Consider the following 23838-nt stretch of genomic DNA (forward strand, 5'->3'; position numbering starts at 1 on the left):
GCGCCGCGTCGCGCCACGCCCCACGTCGCAGACAGGCGGCGGCCATGGCGGTGTGTGCCCGGCTGTGCGGGGTCGGCCCGGCGCGGGGCTGCCGCCGGCGCGGGGCGGCACGGGAACAGCGGCGGGGAGGCGGAGGGGACAGCGAGCCCGACACCGACACGGACCCCGAGGAGGCTGGAGGCGGCGGAGGCGCTTCCGCTGAGGACGACGAATTGACGGAGCGCATCGAGTGCGCCAGGCCCGCGCCGCACCCCGCCGAGGTGGGTCCGAACGGGCGGGCACCGATGTCCCTCCTGGAGCTGCCTCCCGAGCTGCTGGTGCAGATCTTCGGCTCGCTGCCCGGCACCGACCTGCCCAGCCTGGCCCGGGTCTGCACCACCTTCCGTCGCATCCTCCGCACCGACACCATCTGGAGGCGGCGCTGCCGGGAAGGTACCGCCTGCTGGGGGGGGGGGTTATGGGGAGCATTGGGGTGGCTGGGGAGGAGATGGGGCCGGTGGGTGCAGGGCCTGGGAACATCCTGGGAGAAGGGGGTTCCTTGGGAAGGCGTGCAGAGGGGAATTTCGGGCGGTGGGAAGGGGTGATGGTCAGTCGGTGCACAGTCAGTGTGCTGGGGGAGGAAGGAGCCCTTGGGTGTCCGTCTGGGAGCACTGGGGGTCTGGAGGTGATGCGAGCACCGTGTTGGCATGTGCATTGCAGCAGTGCAAGCAATGGGCCGTGCTCTGCACTGCCTCGGGCTGTGTTGCTGCGGCCCAGTGCTGCAGTTTCACTCCTCACCTTTACCTGGTATCAGCGTGTCTGTCTGTCTGTCCCCTGTTTGTTAACGCAGCGGCTGTTTCACCCTCCTCGCGTGGTCCTGCTGTCCTCATCTGTGATGCTCTCCTGCCAGGTGCTTCCAGCTCATGAAGTCCTTTGTGTTCACTGTTGTTTTTCTGGTTTTGGTAGCAGGGATAAGAACTGTAGGTGTGTCAGAAAGGCTGTCTGCTATAGGCAGCAGGATGCGTTAAACCTTACAGGAATGAGTTCATGCTTTATCAGCACTACCCAAGAACCCTTGGACAGTACAAAGGCTGTACTTGTAAAATATACACCAAAGCATTCTTATTTCTGTGCTCAGCAGGGAGTGATCCCAATAACTTCAACACTTTCTTGATGACAGCTTAATCAAATAACATCCATTCTTTCCTTATACTCCTTGCTAGCTATGAGGTGAGAGGTGCTTCAGACCGAATTTCTGTTCTTTCCCACACTGTGTTTCTTCTGATGTATCAGCTCCAGCTGTGGCCAGAGCGTGTATTGGTGGGCGGCAGGTTTGATGGAGGTAATTCTTGTACCAAAGGCATGACGTGCAAGCTGTGAGGCCCAAATAAGCACCAGGTTCCTGGCTGAAAGCTGGACATTTATGAGGCTTCCCGCAGCCTTTTAATCAGTCACAATCTGAGCTGCTCTCAGTTTGGACTTTCACCTGCACAGTTCTGCACATAAGCATGAAGTGATTGCCATCGTGGTGGTTCTGCAGCATTGAATGTATGCCTTTGTGTCCTGCTGTGAAAACGGCAGGTGCCAGGAATAGGGTGAGAATAGGTGTGCCCCTCCAACCATACCCCTTATATTGGCCTGTTCAGTCTGAAGCTTACTGATGATGCCCCGGAGCTGTACTCTGAAGGAATTAGTGGTCAGCTTTGTCTCTGTGACTGTCTGTGTGTAAAACTATTTGAGATGAAAAAGAAAGACAATCCTGAAATGAAATGCAATGGTTAATCACTGAGAGAGTTGTTGCAGTGCTTTGTGTGAACCAGTTTGTACCTTCAGCATGGGCAGCAGCAGTGCTGGGGGTGGGAAACACCTGGCTTTGCCCATTCAGAACTGGTGTTTTCCTCTTGTACTGCTGTGAGCAGACTCACTTTTAGAATAGTCTTGAAAACACTGTTGTGAATGGTCCAAACATCCAGAGGCCTTGTCCTGAAAGGGCAGGGGTGGCTTCTCCTGGTTGTCCATGGGGAGACCGCAGGGATTAAGCAGAAGCTGTTGTGTAACCCTGCTGCTGTGGCTGTTAGGGCTGTTGTCCTTTTATCATTGCAACTGTTTGGGGTAAACAATGTCTTTGAATTGCTTCTTTGGCAAGAAGAGGATTGCAGTTGCTTTCGTGTTGTCTATAAATAGGAGATTGCTGATCTCTGCAGTGGGAGCTGAATTAAAGCACCATTGCTCATGGCTTGACCTACCTTCATTAGCACCTTGTAGGCCACAACTTTTACCTTAAAGCAGCATAGGAGCAGCAAAATGCTTAGAAACAGAGCAGGGGTTCAGAACAACCTCTTCCAGAACGTGCCTGAAAAGGCTTTGGGTTGTAACAGCAATCTTCATTAGTTTTGGACCTGCAGAAGTGTCATTCAAGGTGTTAAGGATGCTTAGCTTGAGCAAGGCTTGGAGAGTTGCTGGGGAGAAGCATGGGAGCCTGCTGTGTGTGCTCAGTGAGGGCTGCTGGGTGGAATTCAGCTCTTCCAGGGCTCCCACAGTGGGAACTATTTCCTATAGTGCATCGCCTTAGGAAATGACAATGTGGTTTTCATATGTCACAAGGCCCCGAATTGCATGGTGTGTACCATACTAGCACTTTAGTGAGCTGTGGTGTGCTTTTCCATCTCTCACCTTGTTCTTGGTCCAGGTGCTGTCTGGAAGCCAATAGCTTGCTGTTCCTCGCTGCTGGTGGCAGGTGCACAGCACTGGCCATTCTTCAGAGGTTCTCCCTCAGGTTTGTTTGTAGCTTGCAGGTCTGAAGCCGCTCATTTTCTTGCTTTGGGGTTTCCACAAATGCCTTCACTCATTGCAGATCACAGCTCCTCCTTACGGTCACTACAAGCCTTCCATTGGGAGAAGCGTTTGGAAGCCTTTGGAAGCAAGAAGCCAATTCCAAATTTGTCCTTCAGAAGTGCTGACCTGAGAATCTCCCATGTTTGTGGTGTCTGAAATAATCCAATAAGTTTCTATGCCTTCTGTTCTGTGCATGGCATTGCAAACACAGCTTTGTTCAGGACTAATGAGAAGACATGATTGGCCAAGGCACTGTTGAACCATAGCAGTGGTAAGGGTGTCAAGCTGTACCAGGCATCCTAATTCCCTCTGAGCTTCAGGTGTCCACATGCAGTGCTTGGAGCTGCTGAGAGAGGCACAGGGGGAAGCAGTGGTGTCATCTGTGATTGTGTTATCTGAAATACAGTGGAAGCACTCCCTGCTTCCAGAAGATGATGGCACAGCTGCCAGGAGGGCTCTCTTTGCCCTGGGCAGAGCAGGGAATAGATTGCACCTAGAAAGGTATTAGTGGGATTCATTAGACCTCTCCAAGCCTTTCTGATTCCAATGCATGTGGCCATGGAAACAGCACCGTGTCACCGTGTTTGGCACAGCAAGCACTCATTATAAACCTAATAAAACAGATTTTGCAGCTGGTCAAGGAAGAGCTTCAAAACCAATTTCCATCCTTACTTTTGAAGCAGGATTCTTTCTGACCGTGTGCATTTCTGTGGCTGTTAACTCCTTAGGGTGCTTGACTCAGTGAGCTGCAGCACTGAGGTAAGGCCATTTTAAGGGCACCTACCTGCAGAGAAGTGGGGTTTGCAGCTTCTGTAGTGTTTCTGCTTTCGTAGAATTTCCCTGCAGGTTGTCAAGGGCACTTGCATGGAACTGAGATAGAGCTCTGACCTCAAACCTCATGCCACCACGCTCTGTTGTTCAGGGTATGTGCAGGCAGTTACCAGTTCTGGGGCTGCCCTTGGAGTGGCTTATGGGTGCAGGAGACAAAATGGGGAGAAATGAGGGCTTCTGCAGGAAGGCTCTATGTGGGCATTGCTGTTGGCAGTGTGGAGAGGTGCTGTTTGGGCAGGATCCTCTGTGTGTCTCCTCCCTTTCTGATGCAGTATGAATATCTTCCATGAGGCTGAACGTAACCTAGCTGCAATGCCTGCTGCACAGAGCCTGCGTCCTGCTGACACTGTGGCCAGGTGGAAGGGCTGTTTACAAACAGCAAGCTCTAACCACCCTGCTTCCCTCAGCTTACAAAGGTCTGTGACTTTCACATACCGTTCCCTCTGCCCCTTTGATGCAGTTATTAGGCACTCATACCCACTTTGCACACACGTGGGCAGCAGCTGAGAGCCTCCCTGAGCCTGGCAGGGGGGGGACAACCATGGGATGGCTGCAGGGCACTCGGTGTGCAGCCTCCAGCTCAGCTCTGCTTTCACAGACCTGCAGGAGGGCTGTGCAGGGTTGGTTGGCTGCAGCCCAGCACTGAGCGGCTTGTTGGTGCTGGCCTGGGTGTGCTTTCCTGCAAGCACACTCTGTCTGCTGCTCTCTGTCTGCCTAATTGTGCTTCCTCATCCTGCCTGGTGTTTGATGCATTGAGCTTCCTGTGACTTCTGCCGTGGAAGTCAGCAGGAGCTTTGCCACGGGCTCCTGCCTCTTTTAATGAAGGGCAAAATGCCTTTGTGCCTCCTGCCCACTCTTACCTCGATTGAACTCGCTGTTCACCCAAAGCAATGTAATGCAGAGTGTGTGTTCCCCACAGGCGGGCTGACAGTGAGCTGTGTGCTTGTTTTATCATCACGCACGTGTGCCACAAGTGCTGTATTTATAGCCTGAATGATGGTGGATTCATTCAGGGACGCTTCTGCTTTTCTCCTGTATGAAAAATGGATCCTCAGTTTGCAGCAGTGCTTGGCAGCCCTGGTGTTTGGCACTGCTGGGGGAAGCTGTGTTTGATCTGCAGTAGAGGTCTTTGATGTTGAGGAGGATGGCTTTGCACGCTGAGATCTAACAGGAGTGCTGCAGCAGCGTGTTTGTTGCTGCTGATGGGTTTTTTGGGTTCTCCCTCCTCTCATTTCCTCCCTCTGCCTTCCTAAGGATTCCTTGCAGTGAGATATCAGTCCTTGCTTCTATTTCTTAGAATTTCTTAGAAGTTTTGGTGTTGACTTCCAGCAAAAACAAAACGAGATGATCTCATTTTGTGCTTCAAAGCAGCCTTTAAGGTCTGTGGCTTGCTTTGTTTTCAGGGCGCTCTGTGAGCAATCAAAGGCATTTGGGCAGCCCCATCTCCTCCGATCCCCTTTCATGTGTAGCCATATTTGTACACGCTGATGTCTGTTTTATGGCTCCATTTCATTCTTTTTGAAGTCCGTGACCTTTTCTTGGGATCCTAATAAGCAGCTTTCTCTGCTGGGCGGCTCAGTGGGAGTAAATAATTACTACTCACTGATGATTTGATCTAAATGGGCACGCATTCGGAGCTGTAATGAGTTCGTCTCTCACATTTCACACCCCTTGCAGTGTAGATGTCAGCCTCTGTCACTCTGCTGTGCTGTGTGTTTGTTGCAGGCATCCCTTGGGAAGTGCTGGATCCCCAAACTGCGATGCCATTACCTCCAGTTTTTCATTTTCTCTGCAGAAACAGCAACGAGATTCTCGGATTGATGGCCCAGCTTGCAAGAGTGCACCTCCCATCTCCTTGTCAATCCTGCATAGCAAAGGCCTGGATGCCAGAGCTGACGCTGTTATCTGTGTCGTTGCAGAGTACGGCGTGTGTGAAAACCTGCGCAAGTTGGAGATCACAGGCGTGTCCTGCAGGGATGTCTATGCCAAACGTAAGTGATGAAGCTGCTACAGAGCTGGATGTCTTTGCTCAGTACCAGCTTGGAAAGCGTGTGCGTGTTGAATATTTATTAGGCTTTGACAGTGGGAGTTATTCAGACTCGCTTTCTAATGGCAAAGGCGTCTGTGAAGCTGACACGTTTGGGATTGTATTTAATGCTAGGCAGATAGCGAGAGCTGGGACATCTGTCCTCCAATCCTCTGGTGGGAAAAGGCACAGAATTTAAGTTTCTTGTGGAGCATAATGAAGGTTTTTCGTCGTTTCCCGTTTCTTTTACCTTGTTCAGATCTTGCTGAGGAATTAACTGATATTTTTCTCTATTTAAAGGCTGCCAGTACCCCAGTGTGACTTAAGTTAAGGCTGGTCCCAGTGAAAGGATGCCATTCTATGCTGACAGTGGGAAAGAGCTGTTGGTGGAGTCCTTTAGGCTGCTCTTGGAGGAGGACATGGCAGGGCTGGTCTCTGCTCAGGTGCCTCTGTGTTTTAGGGATGGCTGTGGCAGTGGCACCTCAGATTCAGCGTGCACCTACCTTGCAGAAGGCACATCTGCTATCTCATGGTATGGGGGGCATCTGAGAGAGAAAAGCAGGACAGGCTGTGGCCCAGATGGAGGCAGGGATCCATTGAGGCTGTCTCCCTGTCCCCACATCTTGCCCTTTGCAGTCAGAAGCTGCAGGGTTGCTTCTGTCAGCCTCCAGGAGATCCTGTATCAGCACTATCAGGCTGTGTTACCTTGGTTCCACCGCCACATATTTCATAAGGGTTTGTAGTCCTCAGTATAAAGAACAAGATTTAACCTGTGGTTTCTGGCTGTTCACATAAGACCCTGTGTTACATAGCAAAAGCAGTAACTGTCCCAAGTTGCAATCATCTGTAAAGTCCCTATGGGCTTTGCAGAGCCAAAAACCATCTCAACTTCTACACTTGCTTTGTTTGCTGAGCCTTGAAGCAGTGACTGCCTCAAGCACTGGTTTTCATGCTGGAGGGGAACAATTTCTGGGTTTTAATCTTCTCTATTAGACTTGCTGAGCATCCTCAGGTAAAATTACTTCATCACCCACTGCCTCTGTTGGTGCACACGAGATGAAAGTGCTCAGCTGGTCTGGATGGGAGGGCTGGGTGATGCTGAGCCAGCTCTTGTAGATGTGGTCAGCACTGGAGGCCCCTTTGTCATTCTGCAGATCTCCAGAGTCTGATAAGACTCATAGGACAGCTCTGTTGAGGGCCAGCAGCTATTTTGCCAGTCTTCCCTTCCACTGCTGTAGTTTCTGCATCCACAGCATCACAGGATATACGAGGATTACCTCTGCAGTAGTCTGTACTGCGTTCCTGGGGAAGGACTGTGCATTATCCCTTATCCATTCAGCAATCCTAATCAGTATGGTTGCTAACCAGGGTGAGCCAAGCACTGGTCAGTGTACTTGGCAGCCTTCTCTGGCTTCAGAAGGTCTGCTGTCCTAGCTCTCCTGCTCAGATTTAACCAACAGTTAGTGAGTTTGGAACAGTTTCCTGGTGGTGAACCCCCCCTGCCATTTTCTCTGCTGTCCCATAAACCTCCTTAATCGCAGAAGAGTTAATTTGGAGCTACTGGGGGATGTCACCTAAGCTTTTCTGTGCACTAAATGTGCTTTTGCAGGAAACAGGGTGGGAAACTGGCAATTGGGATCCGGTGTTAGGGAGCAGCACTGACCCAAGAGCTGGGCTGCCCTCTGTGCAGTTACTTGTCAGACAGCGATGCTCACTGCTGTCCCCCCCACAGAGCTTTGGGGGGGGACCCCTTTTACTTCCCAGGCTGTCATTTGTAAACGTTACCTTGGGTAATGCTGAGCATACCAAACTCTGTGTCAGTAACCCTGCTAACTGGCTGTGCCTGAGGGAGCAAATTGGAAACCACTGATTGATGCACCGCAGCCGGAAGCGAAAGGAGAAGGGAGCTGATCCAGGTTCATCAGAAGGTGACGGTGGAGCTGAGTTCTCTGGCACTTACCCTGCTGTGTCTGTTCAGGTATAAACCCACGGGTGAAGTCGGGGCGTTTTATGAAAATCCTTCCCGACTACGAGCACATGGAGTACAGAGATGTTTACACCTGCCGTACGTACCCTGCTGGTTGATGCTTCCTGCTCTGAGCACACACGAGATGCTGCATGGAGTGTGACGTTGCTTTGAGCAGATTGTTTTGGGGTGGATCTTGGGATAGATAGCGTGCAGGGTTTCATGAGCAGTTCAGAGAATTGCTAGAATGGCCTGGGTTGCAAAGGAGCACAATGCTCATGTGGTTCCAACCCCCTGCTGTGTGCAGGTCACCAACCAGCAGCCCAGGCTGCCCAGAGCCACATCCAGCCTGGCCTTGAATGCCTGCAGGGATGGGGCATCCACAGCCTCCTTGGGCAACCTGTGCCAGTGCTTGTGGAGCAGCCTGACCCTTCAGTTTGCTGCTCAGTCTTCTGCAGGTGTTGAGGGGAGTGCTGATCACATTTAAGCCAACGGGGGAAGCCTGTACTGCTTGGGCTCTGGAAGGAGTATTGAGCTATCTTTCATGCTTCTTAGGGGAAGGGGAATAAGGTCACTTTGCAAAGTCAGGTTACTAATTCACAAGTGCTTGGGAATGGAGTTCTTCCACACGTGCTAATGGGAGGAGTGAATGCTGCACACTCACCTGTGCTGAAGAAGAGAGCTGAGCATGGGCCATTCAGAGAAGATGTACAGCAGGCCATGCTGACATTGTCTTTAATACAGGTCACAGGAGGGAAGCAGTGACAGCTCTGCTGCAGGAATCAGTACAAAGTTTTAGCTTTCATAGGTTGCTGCCTGGGTGCTTGCCCTGAACAAGCTGGTTGTGGTGGCTCTGAAATGGCATTCTGTGCTGTTCCCTCATCTGCAGCCCCAAACATCTGAAGTCTCAAGCTGCTTTTCTGTAGAGGCATGGCGTGTCACTTGGAGAACAGCCAGCGTGGTTTACAATGTCATTGCCTGTTTCCCCTTCCCCCCCCCCCAAGCTGTTAAGCCTTCCTTAGCAGGGTCAATTGTGGCCGCAATACAGCATGAGCCAGCTCAGCTCAGATTGCTTTCTCCAGGTTTTCAGCACTCCTTGGTGATGCTTTGCTCACTCCACTCTGAGCAGTTACCACTGGCTGAGAGCTGCTTACATGCTTCCAGCTCAGTTTGGTTGCAGACATCTCGCTTTGATCCCTCGTTGGGTTTTTGCATTTATTTCTGCCTTGTCCTCAAAGCAGACGCAGGCAGTGTGATGGGATTTAGCTAAAGCAGAGGTGTATGAAAGCATCTGCCATGCTCCTGATTTAATAACCCGTTCTGGGGTTGTGAGTGCCTTCCCACACCGATGGTGGTTGTTGGCCAGCTCTGCTGTGTCTGCTTGGATCGCTGTGCGTTTGCTCTGTGTCACTCCTTGTCCTCTGGTGAAGAGCACAGGCATCAGACCTTGCCCAGGCAGCTCCTGTGATGGGAGCTGAGGCATTCACTGCTCACCCCAGCCTTTCCCAAACTGCTTTTCCATCTGAAGGGCTTGCAGGGCTGTGTGTGGCAGTGTGGGTAATAGACTGGGTGGGAGCGCTGCTGAAGCTTCCCAGGGGTGTATTTCTTGTTCTACTTGGAGCACGTGGGCTCAGAAGTTTGGATAGGCAACAGACTTCTTCAGGACTGAGAAGAATTGGAGGTCTGGTGCGTAGCAGAGGAAAGCAAGCCTTGGAGAGCAGCCCAAGTGCTGCTGTGTTCTGAGGAGGGAAGCAGCTGCTGCATCCATCCGTCTCCTGCCATGGGGAAGCCAGGGCTGGAACTCAGCAGTGGGTTTAGCTGCAATCCTGAGACTTTGTAGAAGGGAAAAACAATCTCCCTCAGGCCTGAAAAAGGGAGTTAGGGTTTTGCTTTGAGTCTTGTTGGGGCCAGCTGGCTCAGCTCAGGATAACCCTCCCTGCTGTTCTCATCCACCGTGGAAGTGCTCTGCTTTGCTGTAATAAAAACACCCCTACAGTCTTCCCTGTTCCAGGTACTTAAAGGAACAAAGCTGCACTGAAACTCAGTTCTTCCTGTATGAATTGACATGAAATAAAAACCATTATTCATTCATGCTGGTTTTGTAAGTTGTGGCTTTCCGAGTTGGCCAGGAGCATCCCTGTGAGACAGAGGTCTTGGAAGTAACCTTAGAAGTAACCTGTTGTTCCCACACAAGGTGCTAGACTGCGTGTGCCACCTGCACATGGAGGTTATTGGTTGTGTCTGAAAACTATATGGGCAAAAAGCAGGGCTGGGAGAGGAGGCAAGGAGCATCTCCGAGCTTCCCTTAAGGTGGTTCTGTGCAGGCATCATCCCCACTTCAAAGAAGTTTTCCTGTTTCCCCATTAATTTTGGCGTGATTGAAAGTGAACCCAACTCAGAGATGAGGAGCAGAAGCCTCCTGTGCTGCAGCAGGCTGTGAGAGGGGCTGGGCAGCAGCTTCTGGGCACTGCTGACATATAGCAGCTTGCTTTGAGTTCTGCAGCTCCCGAGCTGGCATGGCGTGTGCGCTTTGCCCCGCTGTTTATTGGCTGTTTTGAAGAAGGATGCTTAACTCTGGAGGCAAGTTTGTCCCTGCAAGGAGGGGAAATACTCAGAATACTCACATTTCCCTATTCTCTACTGCCTCTGTGTCTTTATTTTCTGTTGCTTTGCAGCGTGAGGCATCAGGTGCATTTTTGGTAGCTGGAGGTGGCGGATACTTGATTTGTATTTAGCTCTGGACATGTCGTGTGATTTGCAGAGGTCTCCCACTGAGGTATCTGCTCGTGTAAGGTCCTGGGAACAAACTCCTGTCCTTGCAGTTGCAGCAAGGCTTCAGAGGACAGGAAATCCTCGTGAACTCATGGGAGGCCTCAGTTCACAACTGCCTCGCTGTGGTTGGGTGCAACCAGCATTCACTTCCTCACCGTGCTGTTGTGGGTGGCATTGGTGTGCAGTTTGGTGATAAGTCTCTTTTTCCCTTTCTTTCTTTCCCCCCCCCCCCCCAAATTCGAATCCCTGAGCTCATTAATGCTCACATCAGTCTCTCACTGTTCCCCAGTGCTGCACCGGTACCGACACATCCTGGGCTTGTGGCAGCCGGACATTGGGCCCTATGGGGGACTGCTGAACGTGGTGGTGAGTACCTCCTCCTGGGGCTGTGGTGGAGGGCTGAACCTTTTGAATGCCCCTTCACCATCTGCGTGCTGTTGAGAGCTCCAAACAGCAGCACTCGAGCACATGGTTGGTGCCCACGTTGCTCCTTGGATCTTTGCACCATCACCTCCTTTTCCAGACAGTCCTTTTGTTTTTCAGCTTCAGGAACACACAGGAAGATGTGAGGAATGTTTTAGGGCAAGGCTTCATTTAGAGTCTAATGCTGCTATTCTGGTGGCTGGCACAGAGCTTTGATACCACAGAGACTTCAGTGCTGGCTCCTTACTTCATGTTTAACTTTTGCCTGCATCTGAACGTTTTGCAAAAGGTTTTGGCCTTGTGTTTTTGCACCTCACCTTTCTGTACTTTGCCATCCTTTACTGATGCAAGGCTCGTGGAGCCTCCCAGCTCTGCTGGGGAGAGCAGTTAATGAACAACCTCGATACTGTATTACTGAGAATGGGCAAGAAAATTGCCAGAAGCCCTTACTCTTTGCACCAGGGTGCTGTAGGTGGTGGCAGACTGACCCATAACAAATAACCAGGGCCACTGCTGCTCTGTCCTTAGGATTTTGCAATGCTCTGTTTCATAAACTGATAGAAGAGTACCTCCAAGTGCTTGCATGATGTCGTGACCTTACAAAAACAGGTGTTCCCTTGTGGCACTGCTCTGCTCTCCTCTCAAATCTCTGCTCAGAAAATATCCTTTCTCTAGAATTGTGGGGCTGGAAGGGAAGGATTCTGTTAGACCTGCAGGAGGAGAGCTGGCGCTTGTGCTTCTCTGCTGAGAGGATTGTTGCTTCCTGTGCTGCCCGTGAATAATAGAGCCAAATAATTCCTCATCCAAGAGGAGCAGATAATCATGAGAAGCAGAACTCTGAGAATCTGCCAGCAGGAGCTCTCAAACTAATTAGAGCTTGACTTGCTGTGTGGTCTCTCCCTCCGGATGCTGTGCACCGAGCATCCGTCACAAAGTCCTTTGCAACAATAAAAGCCTGATGATTTTTCCATTGGTGCAGAAAAACCTCATAAAGAAACCCTCTCCCTCTTCACCAGGGGTGTGCTGTGAGTGCATATGGTCTGGTTTAATTGCTGGAAAGCAGTTTGGAAATGCAGCAAGCTGTTCTGCAGCTCTTGCCCTGTTGTAGGATGGGCGCCAGAGCCGTTTGCTGTGAACTCCAAAGGACGTGAGCAAGGCTGATGCTGTGTGTGTTGTTTCCCATCCCTCTGCAGGTGGATGGCCTGTTCATCATTGGATGGATGTACCTGCCACCTCACGACCCTCACGTCGATGACCCGATGAGATTCAAACCTCTCTTCAGGATCCATCTGATGGAGAGGAAATCTGCAACGGTTGAGTGCATGTATGGCCATAAGGGACCTCATAATGGCCACATCCAGGTGAGCTCCTCCAGCATTTGCAGCACCACCAGTCCTAGGGGCAGGGTGTGCGTGCATGTCTGCACCTTGGCTGTAGAAGCAGACTGAACAAAAAGACAGGATATGGCCCTGGGATGTAACACCAATGTGTTCAGGTTGAAATAAAGGGCACACAAAGTGGCCTTGTTCAGCTGCTGGGTGCATCCACGCAGGCCTGCTTGGTTTTCCAGTGCTAAATGAGACTGTAGGAAGGCGACTTAGCATCATGCATTCAGCTGAAGGCTTTGTAAAGCTTCTTGAGAGGCTGCTTCCTTGTCCTTAAAATGAAAAACAACTCAGAGAAGCAACATGAGATCCTTCATTTGAATGCATCGGGTTTGTTAGGGCTGTTAGTTCTCTATCCTGTAGCTGGTGCATTGAGATTTCTCCCATGCCTGATTCAGTAACGTTTGTAGTGCAAAGCATTTACTCTAAGCAGTCATAGTTAAGTCATCCCAGGCAGCTCTCATCAGCTCTGCAACCTGTTCATTTCTCCTCTGTGCTAACTACAGATTGTGAAGAAGGACGAGTTCTCCACCAAATGCAACCAGACAGATCACCACCGCATGTCAGGGGGAAGGCAGGAGGTAAGAGTGCTGCACCACGTTTAAGCTGTGTGTGTCCCTTCTCTGTAGATAAAGCACTGCTCTCTCATCTAAGCCTGTCACTAATACTGAGATCCATGTATCTGAACGTACTTGAAAGCACGAGCTGGTAGCCTGAGGCTGATTTTGCTCTCATCTTTTCTCGAGTGTGTGGAATTGATTCTCATTTGAATCAAAGCTTGAAGTGGGCACACATAAAGACCTGCAGGATCTTGGGGAGCTCCTGCATGCACTGAGGTTTGATGTAAGGATTCAGCGGATGGGATCAGCTCAGCATCATGCTTACAGTGCTCCTGGGTGGACACCTGGCCCTCCCTCCGTGTGCAGCCGTGTGAGAGCAGGCTGTTCTGTCCATCCAGCTGAACAAGGCAGAGGTTTAGAGTTAGGATTTCCCAGCAAGGTGCTGTTTTCCCCCCTACTGTTGGATCCTGAGCACCTGTGCTGTGGTGCTGCTCCTGTTTGTTAGCAGGGCTGTCTGAAGAAAGGCAGCAGTATGCACTGCTACGCTCTCCAGTCATTGATCTTTGCAGTACTGCTGTCTGTATAATGAAGATCTCTCCTAATGTTGAGCACCAGCTGCATTTGAATATGGGCTTGTCAGCAGGGCACCTTTCTACTGCTTGTCTTCTTTGTTGAGGGATTAAAGCTCCATTTATTTGTTTACCCCGTGACTGTGTAAGGCATACCCAGCAAGGCAGATCCCTACCTCAGCCTGCTCCAAGCTGTAGATGTAACTGTCAGGATGGAAGCCTTCAGCTCGTAGCTGCTCCAGGCATTGCAGCCAGGAGCCCAGCTCGCTCAGCATGACAGACCTGATCCTCTTCTTGCTTCTGACGTGTGCTTTAAGATGTCTGCCTGCTAATGGGAAACAGCTGGGTGAGAGGTTTCATTAAGTGTTTTCTGCTTCTGCAGCAGATGAGAAATGCTTTAATACTTTCAAAGCACCGTGTTAAGGATGCGTGGCATTATGGTAATTGGGGGATCTGGCTTTAGAAGATAAAGCAGGTTGGGAATGTTGCTGGGTAGGCTGCTATCTCAGTGTAAGCTGTTGGCACGCTAACTCATGTGAGGGTATTAACTTGTCAGAGCTGCTGTGGAGGGACTTCAAGAGATTTTTAGATGCATCACTGTTATACGAGCAGGATTTAACCCCCTAAATCTGCAGTGCTTTTCAGAAGCTTCCCCTTTTGTGTTTAGGGTAGGGCACAGGAGCGGGCTGTTAGGGGTGCACAGATGGGTTCCTGAAGGATAAATCAGGACACAGCAGCAGATCAGCTGATTTGCACTAACAGGTCACACTTGTGCTTTTGTTCTGAGGAGTCACATTGGTTCACATAGGATTTATGTGAAGGGATGCCTATCTTTATGGTGCAGAGCCTTGCTAGTAGTGCAGTCACCATGACGACTGTTAAACGATTCTCCATGCCTACTCTGCAGCAGTGTTTGCTTTTCCCAGCCCCCCCCCATACACAGCTGTCAGTGTGTGTCCTCTCTGTGCTCGGATGGGGAACTGTACCCATGTGGCACAGTTGCAAATGAAACACCTCTGTCTTCCTACAGGAATTCCGGACATGGCTGCGGGAAGAGTGGGGTCGCACACTGGAGGACATCTTCCATGAGCACATGCAAGAGCTCATCTTGATGAAGTTCATCTACACCAGCCAATATGAGTAAGGGCACCAGCTCTTTTTTAGGTATTAAGGCTGCTGCAACTACCAGACCACATTAGATCATTTCTTCTGCAAATGGGATGCTTGCGATGACCTCTCACAGCCAGAGGAACGTCATTTTGTTGAGGTTCTGCAGGCTCTGCCCAAAGATATGGGGCAGCATGGGAGGTTTATTATTACTGCTTCCATTGCTAAAATAGCTAGGCATGGTATTTGAGCCATCTGACTGTTCATTTTGAAGACGGTGAGTATCTGTGATCCTGAGGGGCTCTGCTTGGTAGCCTTGTTACTAAACAATATGCTTTGTGGTGCACTAGGCAGAAGTGACACAGTCCTTTCCTTGACTATCACTCCAAAGTTCTAATAGCAGACACTGAGATACACTTTGCTCCTTAGGTCCTCCAGCACTGCCAGGGAGGGTTTCTGAGGCCTTCTGTGGCCTTGCAACAGGAGCATCCTGGTGTGCCAGCAGGGACTGGTAGAGAGAAGAGGAGGGAGGTGTGTTTGCACATGCCTGAGACGAAATCTGGAGCTCGTTGTAACACTGAGAGCACACATCCTGCCTCTGACGTGATGACAACCCAGAGCTGTCTCAAGGAGCTGACTGCAAACACGTTCTTCATGTCTGGGAGTCCTCTCTTAGCCTCTCTGTCCTTTGCTTTTGCACAGCAACTGCTTGACATACCGACGCATCTACCTCCCTCCGAGCAGCCCTGAGGACCTCATCAAGCCAGGTCTCTTTAAGGGGACGTATGGGAGCCATGGGCTGGAGATTGTCATGTTGAGCTTTCATGGGAGGAAAGCCAAGGGGACTAAAATCACTGTGAGTGTGCTTTCCCTTCTCTCGTCTGTTTGTTAAATTAATCTTCCATTGATGCCATGGATCCACAGGAGAAAGGAAAAGGTAGTCAGGTGCTGTGACCCCAAAGCTTTATTCCTTGTGGGTGTTGATGCCATTAGTGGGTCTGAACGTGTGCCAGCATAGCTAAAACTTGCTCTGCAAAGCTTTCCATGGTGCTACCTGGCTCTCCCTCCCTTTTCTGTCTCTATGAGCTACTTTCTGTGAGCAGCTGGTAGCAGATGATTGGAGATCAGTCGTGCATCAGGGGAGCAGGTACCAAATAAGCAGCAGCTCTTTGCTGGTGCCAAGCTGGTGAGCTCCTTCCTCTCTGCAGGGAGTGATGCTGACACAATGTTGATGTGCTGATGCTTTCTTTCATCCTTGCAAGCACAGCCTAGCTCGTAGCATTCGGTCTAACACTCTTGCTTGTGGGAGGCACAGAGAATTCGATGAGCAAAGCCTGATGTTTTTTGTTACCGACTTGACGGGTGCAGAATAGGGTGAACTCTGTAGAAGCAGCCGCAGCGCCCTGCCCTGCAGCCGCTTTGTTTCTCCCCATCTCCAGGGAGATCCCAACATCCCAGCTGGGCAGCAGACTGTGGAGATAGACCTGGCTCACCCCCTGCAGCTGCCTGACATCGAGAACCTTCGTGATTTCAGTGAGCTCTCTCGCATTGTCCTGGAGGTGCAGGAGCAGGTGCGGCGGGAGGAGCAGGAGGAGGAGCAGCGCAGAGAGGACGAGGATCGCTTCCAGCAGGCTGCCACCTCACCTGCTGCACAGCCCCAAGGAGGAGAAGGTGCTGAAGGGGAAGAGACTGCTTCTGGGGCGGAACGGGCAGCCCAGGACAAGGCTCCAGCATCCCAGCCCTTCGTGCTGCCCATGGGGGTGATATCGAGGAACGAGGACTATCCCCGGACCTGCCGCGTTTGGTAATGGGGACGAGTTGCTTTGTGGCCTGCTTGTGCCGTTTGCTTCTTGAAACTGAAGTGATCTTTGAAGCACGTGCTCTATTTGTTTGCCCTTTACCTGCCCTTTACACGGATCTCCCAGCCCCTTGTGCTCAGGCTTTCTTTCTCTGCTGCCCTATTCTTATTCTCTTTTGATCCTTTTCCTTCTTAACCACGCTGCCTTCTGCAATCCTGCTTCCTTTGTAGATTTTGTTTTTATCCTGTTACTCCTAGAGTTAGCACCTTTCTGTGTTTTACCTTTTTATCCCCTCCAGGAGCTGCTCAGCTCCTATATTTGGTAGATCTGAGCTGCTTCCTGTTCCTGTGTGTCATTTGTGTTCCTTGGCTGTGGGAACACAGTGCTCCCTCCCACCTCTCCCTGGCATCTGCTGCCTTGGCACCAAATCTGCAAGGTGCTGAGCACCGTAAGCAGGAGGTGCAGGTACACAGAGAGCCTCGTGGAGCGGGGCCTGGGCTCAGTGAAGCAGCATGCTAAATGAGGTGTGGAAACAGAGCCCAGAAGCTGAGGCTTAGGCAGGTGACCTTCAGCCAAACATCTGTGCTCATGGAAAAGCTTACCAATAGCTGGTTAATCCCAGAAGGCCCCTGCTGTCACACGCAAGCTGTGTTTGAATCAAACCCTGCTCCACCTGCTGCTTGCTTGGAGGTTAAACTGACCTTTACTCCTCCCCAGCTCCTGTTAAGATTTTCCTTTCTTGCCTTTCCCCTGGGTTTGTCACAAGGTTTCCCTCTCTGGTCGCCCTCTCCCCATGTGTTTTCTTTCCTTTGAGGGCTGTCTGCACCTGGGTCGCTCTCTGAGTTGCAGAAGTGAATAAATCTCAGTTGAATCACTGGGTTGAGCTGCAGAAGAACTCATTCTCGCTTTGCAGGTGTTAATTAGAAGCCAGAAGCTTCCAGGAGAGGTCAGATAAATACACATAGCAATGAATAGTTTTCTGTTTTTGAAACGATATCAGCAGTGTTTTGTGATGTGAGCTGAATTGGTTCCTCCCTGCTCTGTAGCACTAGGCAGCGTTGTTTGGCACTGGATTGATTGCATTCTTGTTATCACTGTTCAATATTGGGCAATTTTGGCCGTTCCCAATCCTTCCTTTGCTCTTCTCTCCCTGCAGTTTCTATGGGACGGGGCTCATCGCTGGCCATGGCTTCACCAGCCCCGAGCGAACGCCCGGTGTTTTTGTTCTCTTTGACGACGATCGCTTTGGATTCATCTGGTTGGAGCTCAAGTCCTTCAGTCTCTACAGTCGGATCAAAGTCTCCTTCCAGAACGCCGAAGCGCCTTCCCGGGAGGCTTTTGATGAAATGCTGAAGAACATTCAGTCGTTGGCCACTTGATGGGTGATTTGGGATGGACAGGGCTAGGGGCTGCAAAGGCTGTTGCGCTCCCCAACCAGAGATATGCTGGGGATTCCTTGCTCTTCGTACCTCTGAAGGAAAGCATGCACTTTTAATAAAGCCTTTTTATCCCCCCCCCATGTACACACCCCTGGTAAAATACCCACGAGTGCCCTCTCCTCCCTGCTGCCCCTCACTGCTCCCCTAGCAGTCCTTGGTACCTGGTCTGTAGCATAGCTTTGAACAGCTGAAGGGATCCTGCAGAGGAGGACACGGAGCTTTCTTATTGCAAAAAAAAGAAAAAAAGGAATGTACTGGAACAAAAATAACTGAAGCTCAGAGTTGGATCACAGAACATCTAATTAACTGGATGGACACGAACCCTCTGCAGTGGCCATTAGGAGTTTCCCCATGGAGCAAGTCTCTCCTTCAGGGAGGGGAGTCATTTAAGCCTTTGCTGTGCTCTGGGCCTATCTGTCCTCTTGGGAGAACTGCTTTACCCTCCTGCAAACTGCTCAATCCCCTGCTGCAGACTGCCTGGCTGCTTAATGTTAATTGCATCGGCGCCGAGCAAGCACGTCCTCCTCTCCAGAAACCTTTCTCTGGGTGCTGCATCATCAGGAGGGGCTGGTGTGTCATGTACCTGCATCTCTGGCTGAGTATAATTAGATCGGGTCGTTTCCTTGTGAGAAATCCCCTGCTGGGCAGCAAGGGGAGGGCTCCCCTGTGAATGGCTTCTGAAGGTCGATGGCTCTGCTGTCCCTGGGGCTCAGGGCTGCTTCTCTCAGCGCAGGGGTTCTTGTTTCTCACAGGAGCTGGGTTGCAGAACTGCAAGTGGACGTGAATAGCAGAAGCTGGTGCATTCAGAACTGCTTTTGTGTCTGAAAGCTGGGCCTGAAATCTGATTGGGGGGGGGGGGTGGAAACAAGGGTGAAATAAGCCCCCATGCAGCCTTTTGAGTCCTGTCTGTGCTAGTGTCACAGCTGCCTTTGGTACTGCTGTGACCTCAGTTATCAGGTTGTCCTGTGCAGGCTGAAGGAGCAGTGAGGAGTTCTGGTGTCTCTGTGGCTCACTTTATGGTTGGTGCTGACAGGTTGGTGCTGCTGCTCTGCTCACGAGACCCTTCTGTTCCCTTTCTAGCCACACGTGTTTCATCCCAGATGATTGCTGCTAGCACAGAAATCTCCTGGGCTCAATTTCTTTCCATGATGCCTTTGTGGGCTGCTGTTAGGAGAGCCAGGTTCCCCATAGGCCCTAATTCTGCTCAGCAATGCACCGTAGAAAAATCCTGCCCAGCTAATCTACAAATTGTGAGTTGTGCTACAAACCATCCCAGAGCATTTCGTTATTAATCCTCTCTCTGTAGGAGGAGATAATTGGGATCTTTGTGTGAAGAAGAGAGCAGTTGGTGAGGAAGGCTTTGGTTGTAAGTAAAACGCGTCCTTTGTTGCAGTTCCTCCCCAGGGTTGAGGTCGGTTTGTCTAACAAAACTCGGCGGGTTTTGGTCTGTAAATGTGTCTGTGCATGTGTTGTGCAGGAAGGATTTGAGCCCTCTCTTAGGGAGCACTTGGAGCAGCTTTTCATCCTCCCTGTCAGAAGGGCTTTTTGCCATTTCTGGCTCTGGAGTTTTCCCTCAGGCTGTGTGAGAACTGAGTCTCCAGCAGAGATTTAGAGCAGGAGGTCACATCCATCACAGGATTAACTCCTGTCTCTTTGGGTAGAGTTTCACAACCCTCTGGGAACATGAAGGTGATTTGGGGCACTTCTTTCTTTGTTTCCCTGCTGCCTCATCCGTAGTGGAAAAGCTGGCTGCGTGTTAAGAGGAGAGGATCTGAAATGCAGTTACCATCCTGGTGAATAAGCTGGAACAGGAGTTTCTGAGCAGCTTGGTGGAGGTGTGGGCAGAAGGAAGGGCTGGCTGTGGTCTCACCCCTGTGCTGTGCAGGGCTGGGAGAGAGGCAGGGAGGCAGTGCTGAGATGGAGGGCTGAGAGAAATCCCCCTTGGGCAGCTGGTTTAAAATGACTTGTCCCTAAAACCACCTCTGCTTCAATCAGCACTGCATCCGCGGTTCTGATTTCTGCGTTCCTCCTTCCCACAGCATCCCTGCTCACCTGGCAAAGAAAAGACATGAGACAACCCTGCAGTTCTGCATAGCTGCCTTAACAGCTTTTGCTTTTCTAAGATGGAAAATGAGCCTTGTTGTGCTGTGAGCTTGGCCTGGGACCTGGAGCGCTGTCTCGTGAGTACAGACACTGACTTCAGCAGGTCTGCTCCTGTAACCTGCTGCGTTGGCTCCTCTGAATATGTAAAGGCAGCATAAATACGATTCACTGCTGTGTCATAGAGTGCTTTTAGAAGGTGTAACCTGCAGCTCGACTTCTCCTTGCTGCCAGAGCCTGCCTTGGGCAGCAGGTGGCAGGAGAGCTTTGCTCGGTCCAGGTTTTGCTGCTTGCACAAGGGCGCTCAGGATGGCTGTTGCTCGTCGCCTTTGAAGGTGAGAGCTGCGTGCTGGGAGGTGCTGCAGGAGCCTTCCACGTGTCAGCTCTGCCTCTGTGGGTTTGTGGTGTACCTGCCTGGCCTCAAAGTGTCAGTGTGCCAGTCCTGATGAAAGGCAAAGCTGCTGTGGCTTTGTTCTGTCTAGAGCAGAGGCAGTGAAAACAGCGAGTTCTGTATCCATGCTCCTCCTTTCCCTTCTCTGTTCATCTTCTGATCCTCGAGGCCTGGCAGGCTGTTGGGATGTGGCAACGTTTGGCAGGGTGGTCACAAACTGCTGCTGCTGTGCCCTGGTTCTGTTCACTCTGTGCAAGAAGATCTTAGGGAGGGCTGCCTTTGCATCTTGGCTCCAGATGCTGAGAAGCATGGAAAACAAGCTGCCCGGATAGGAATCCTCCTGGTGGCAACGTTCTGCAGCAAACACAGTGCTTGCAATTAGATTGCAGAGCAGCATTGCCCCAGTAGCCACGGCGTCTAATTAACTCTAATTTAGGAACTTGAAGCAAATGACTTACGTGCTCAGACCGCGTTGTGCTCCTGGGTTGTGCTGCGTGTTGTCAAAACACAGCTTTGGCCAGCTGGAAAACACAGGCATCAGAGATCCTCCTCCAGCCTGTTTGTTTGTGTTGGGCCCGATACCACAGCTATAAATGCACTGTGACAGCACTGTGGTCGTGCTATTTCAGTCCATGCTGCCTCGTCAGGTGTTTGTTTTGTGGCAGGAGGAGCAAAAAGGATGGAAGCGATTGTAACTTGGGCTGCCAGCTCTCCTCCATGGTGACACTGAGCCGTGCAGTGGGATGGATGGCAAATAAACAGGGAAGTTGCACTGGGGAAAGGGCACATCCACGTGCAAGCTTGCTTGGAGGTGTAAACAGCAGGAAAAGGCTGCAGCTGGCTCAGTGTTTGCTTTTGAAAGATGGCTTCGTATTGCTTTATATTAATTAAAAAAACTAGTGAAACTTAATGGGAGTGTTGGGTGTCGTGTGGAAATGGGGTGTGTTATCTCAGCTAGCTAGTTTAGGGAATGATGATACATTAACTCTGTCTCGTAGCTGGGTGCTCGTGTGGCTGAGAAGCTGTTGTGCTCAGCTGCCAAAGGACTGCAGGGCAGGCAGGCAGTGTTGCAGTTGGGCAGTGACACTTTGGAGATGTGGCAGATAGCACGTGAGTGCTGCTGAATTTGTGCTGAATTAACACGTATGATCACAGCCTTTCGTTTGGATTGCAGTCTTCTGGATGTTCACAGAAAAAGCACTCGGATCAGCTGAGCTCGTTAGCTTAATTAAAGCAATCTGCCCTTTCTTTCGTTGCCCAGTGTTCCTACTTCCCCCAAGCAGGAGTGCCCTGTGTGTTCTGCACTCACCACTTCATTCAGCAGGCTCTCAGCATCAAAACCTCTCTCTGAAGTCGTTCGTAGTGAAGGTGAAGCAGCAGAACCCAGCTCTGTGCAGAGGGGCAAGGTGAGCTTTTCTTCCACGGTGCCACTGCACATCCAGCACCTCTTGTCGTGCCACGTGAACGTGAGAACTGAGCTTTGAATCACTCAGCTGCTCTGCCTGCATCCCCAGCTGCGGGTTGGGGTTCTGCTGTCCTTTGCTTGGTGGGTTGGAGAGGAACGAGGCGTGCAGAATCCAGGTGTGACTTTGTGACGCTTTGCCTCCTCCATCCCGGCGACGCAAAAGCTGAGCAGAATCCACGCGGTTCTTTTGCACCTGGTTGTTGTCACCCAAGGAGCCTTTTCCAATTTCAAATAATAATAATAAAAAAAAAAGGAGGTTTTGTGAACTTATTTCTGTCTGCTGCTTCTGTTTTGTTCCAGAGAAAAGCCTCAGATGGGGCCCCCTTTCTGCTGCGCAGCGCCCTGCTGTGTGTTTGCTGAGCAGCGTGCACCTCGTGCTGCAGGATCCAGCTCCTTGCAGCCTGTTTTCTGTTCTTCCCCCCCTCCACCTGCCACACACAGCTCCTGCTTTACCCAGATTTGGCTAAGTAGTAAGTCAGTCCAGTTTGGACTTTGGGTCTGTAGGGCTGTGCAGCTGAACGGAGGAGCCCCAGCTCGCTGTCAGTGACCCAAGTGCTGCTGGCAGCTGCTTTTTGGAGTGGATGTTGTGCTTCCAGCTCCACGACTCCGTTCTGCCAGGAAACTTTCTTGGCAGATGTTCCTTAACGCGAGTCTTGGAAGCGGAGCACTGAACTGTCAGCTCTCAAAGTTCACACATGAGCTTTTAATCTGGAGCTGGCTCTGCCTCCTGAGCGCCACCGGTTCGGTCCAGGCTGGGCTGTGTTGTTAGGGGTCCCCGAGTGCAATCAGCTGTGAGTGTGACCTCTTCTGATGCCATCTGTTAATGTTCCAAAGGCTCAGCTGCCCCCTCCTTTATGTGTTCTGCATATGGTCCCGCAGTCCTTCAAGCCCTCAGCAGAGAAAAGCAGTAGAACACTCTCAAGTAAGCACCCAGTAACTCCTAGCACACGTTTGGCCTTTGAGGATCACAAACGTGATTTCTGAAGTGGGAGATTTCTGAACAGCAGCCACGTGCAGCTCCCAAATGCTGACTTCAATCCTTCCAAAGCAACTCACACAGGGGATTGCTTGGGGCCGGGCAGCTCAGCACCTCGTGGGGAAGAACAGAGCAGCTTCCACCCAGCTGGGGCAGGCAGGGCCAGCCCTGCTCCAGTTCTCCAGCCCCTGGGGGAGCCAGCAATGGGCTGACAGTCACTGGAGTGGGTGCTGTCACAGCTGGTCTTTGTCCTTCTCCTCTTGGGGCTGTTTGCCTTTGTGACAATGCTCCTTCTTCCTCTTTGGCTTGATTGAAAAAGCCATTAAGGCTTTATTACCTTAATGAGGACTCAGATTGTTGGTTCCAGAAAGGCGGCTCTCCCTTTTTTAATGCTGCAACCACAGGCCTGAAAAATCAGTTCTCTGACTGCACCCGACTGCAGGTGGCAGCTGGAGCCAGGACAGCATGGATGTGACACAAAGGACGTGCTGGGTCTCACCGTTCCTCTTCCATGCAATGCTTCTGACCTGTTTTCTTCTGGCTGCTGGGAGATGTGTGCTGCCATGGGGGCTGGGGAAAAAGGAAGGACTGTGCCCGTGTTGCTCCTCATCCCAGTGGCTGCTGTGTCCAGGTTCCCCATGTTTGGAGCCACCTAAATGGGGAATTACTCATCTTTCCTCTCCTCTGCATCGCTCCGTGCCGCTGGGAGGACGATGAGTAATTCACTGCGTGTTTGTTCACCCAGCTTCCCAGCAGGGCTTGGCTTTTTTTTCTCCCCCTCATCCTTAATGCAAAAGGTTAATTAGTAGCAAGCTCTACACGGCTAATTAAAGACATGTGCGATCTCTCTTCGGCTCTTTGCAGTTGTCAGCCTTTTGCTCTCACACAGCCGTCCCCGCTGACACATTCGTGCGTTAATTAACTTTCTGTGCGTGACCCGGAATGGAGCCGGGAGCGCGGCTGGAGGCCGCAGCGCAACCCCGACCTGGGGGGGGGGGAGCGGTGGAGCGGGGCTGAACTGCGGCGCGTCCGCAAGGGGGCGCCATAAGACTGCGAACCGCCGCCCGCCCCAAGGGCCGCAGCCTCCGGGATTCGAGCCGCCAGCGATCGGCATCGCAGCACACAAACATCCCGGGTCCGGGCATCCCATAACCGTGTGCTCTTGGGATCTTGCCACCCCCGGGACCTGAATGTTCCAATCCTGAGGCCTTGCAC

General features: G+C 51.4%; 1 protein-coding gene across 2 annotated transcripts; it reads left to right on the forward strand.

The window, feature by feature from the left end:
• Window positions 1-35: 35 nt before the first annotated feature.
• Window positions 36-21918, forward strand: FBXO31 (F-box protein 31). 2 transcript variants are annotated; one of them, XM_048958567.1, is made up of 10 exons: window positions 36-432; window positions 5565-5636; window positions 7650-7736; window positions 10699-10775; window positions 12026-12193; window positions 12724-12798; window positions 14377-14486; window positions 15156-15309; window positions 15893-16257; window positions 17409-21918. In XM_048958567.1, exons 1-10 carry the CDS (start codon window positions 45-47, stop codon window positions 17629-17631), a joined length of 1719 nt encoding a protein of 572 aa, XP_048814524.1. In that variant the 5' UTR covers window positions 36-44; the 3' UTR covers window positions 17632-21918. The 2 variants fall into 2 exon arrangements, with proteins under 2 accessions (XP_048814524.1, XP_048814525.1); XM_048958568.1 differs by lacking the exon at window positions 7650-7736.
• The last annotated feature ends 1920 nt before the right edge of the window (window positions 21919-23838 follow it).

This window comes from Lagopus muta, chromosome 12, assembly GCF_023343835.1.
Source record: "Lagopus muta isolate bLagMut1 chromosome 12, bLagMut1 primary, whole genome shotgun sequence".
In the NCBI taxonomy this organism is placed as follows: Eukaryota; Metazoa; Chordata; class Aves; order Galliformes; family Phasianidae; genus Lagopus; species Lagopus muta.